Consider the following 1617-nt stretch of genomic DNA (forward strand, 5'->3'; position numbering starts at 1 on the left):
GCTCCAGTGTCTCTGAGCAAGTGAAGGGGAAAGTAGCCCTGGCCACAGGTACCATTGGACTGTGCTTGTGGCTTCCCATTGCTGTTTCACCTAGCCCCGTGGCTGCAATGGCTACCATCAAAGCCTTTACAGGAACAGCGAGGAGATAATTTCATCCCTGACAGGAACAAAATGGAACTCTTCTCAGCTGCTGCAAGACCACACCCAGGAACCTGCTCCAACAGCTCCCTTATCAGTAAGAAGACCAGGAGTAAAGGAAACTCCTTTTCTGCCTGGCTCAGAAGACTTCTTGAATGGTAGCATAGTGTCATACTCTCATTGCCTGCCAGCCCTGCAACTCTGGGGCACTGCTATCAGTGTGCACACCATAGCCGCAACAGCAGGGAAGGCTGGGGAGGGGCTGGTGTAAGGATGCAGGGAACTCAACGTGGCTCTGATGAGCTTCAGTGTCCAACATAAGTGTCTGTAAGGTTCAGTTAAGTAAGAGTTTTATTTGCGCTATTTCCCTCTCAGGATGAAAGTGGTAAGGGCAGGAGGGGAGCAGCCGTGGAGCCAGGAGGCCATCTGGGTGTCAGTAGGCTGCAATGGTTTCCTGGATCCAGTCAACGTAATTGCAGACCTTGGTGTAAACTCCAGGATAACCTTTCAGAGCACATCCAATTCCCCAGGACACAATTCCTTGCAGCTCTCCATTGCACGCAACTGGTCCGCCTGAGTCACCCTGGAGAGAAAAATTTAGAAGTATAAACTGATTTAGAAGCAGAATCTCGTCTGGAAAGACTGTGACCTGGTACAAAGAATCTAGGGAATGCACAGGGAATGCAGCAGGCCCTGAGGTGGGAGCACAGGCAGATACCAGTCCTTGTTTGCTGGACTCCCTTAGTTCCTAACAATTCACGGTGACTATATTCTTTTCCCAGCAGATGTGGCTGGACTTGCTATTTTTGGTGAAGTCCATGCTGCAGCCAAACCCTGCTGGAAAGATACTGTGTCAGAAAAGCACACTAAATGACGAGGCATCCTCTCCAGTCAAAGGGTAGTGAGGTGCTGGAAGAGATTGACCAGAGAAGTTGTGGATGCCCCGTCCCTCCGGAGGTGTGCAAAGACAGGTTGGCTGGGGTCTCAGGCAGCTTGATCCGGTTGGCAGCAACCCTGCCTGCCTGTGGTGGGGGGTTGGAGCTCAGTGATCTTTAAGGTCCCTTGCACCCTAAGCCATTCTACGATTCTATGAGAAGGCCTAAGCACGCTGCCAAGTGCTGAAACAAACCATACAGCCTGGGGCACCCTGGGGTTGCGTGGCCCAGGGCTCTGCACCAACATCTACTCTTACCTGGCATGAGTCTTTCCCACCCTCCAGGAATCCGACGCAGATCATGTTGCTGGTGATATCACCAGGGTAAGCCTCTTGGCACTCTTGGTCACTCAGAATTGGAGCTTTCAGGCACTGGAGAAGTTCAGGGTAATTGTCTGTTGGGAGAGTAAGGACAACGTTTGTTCTTTCTCCGAGACCCAGTATTGTCAATTAACAAAAAGACCTGAAGGCCTATCTGCGAGCCCTCCACGAGAGCCATCCAGCAAAGCAGGGTAGAGCAAAGCCTTAAGCTACAGGAGCAAATC

At 51.4% G+C, this 1617-nt stretch overlaps 1 protein-coding gene across 1 annotated transcript in view; it reads right to left on the bottom strand.

Annotated features, from left to right (window-relative positions):
• Positions 1-471: 471 nt before the first annotated feature.
• LOC100544478 (trypsin II-P29) overlaps positions 472-1617 on the bottom strand; it is a 5309-nt gene continuing 4163 nt past the window's right edge. The window contains exon 5 of the mRNA XM_019618254.1: positions 472-721. Coding sequence (XP_019473799.1) covers positions 572-721 — 150 coding nt within the window. The 3' untranslated portion in view covers positions 472-571. The remainder of the gene's footprint in view (positions 722-1617) is intronic.

Source organism: Meleagris gallopavo, chromosome 1, assembly GCF_000146605.3.
Source record: "Meleagris gallopavo isolate NT-WF06-2002-E0010 breed Aviagen turkey brand Nicholas breeding stock chromosome 1, Turkey_5.1, whole genome shotgun sequence".
Classification (NCBI taxonomy): Eukaryota; Metazoa; Chordata; class Aves; order Galliformes; family Phasianidae; genus Meleagris; species Meleagris gallopavo.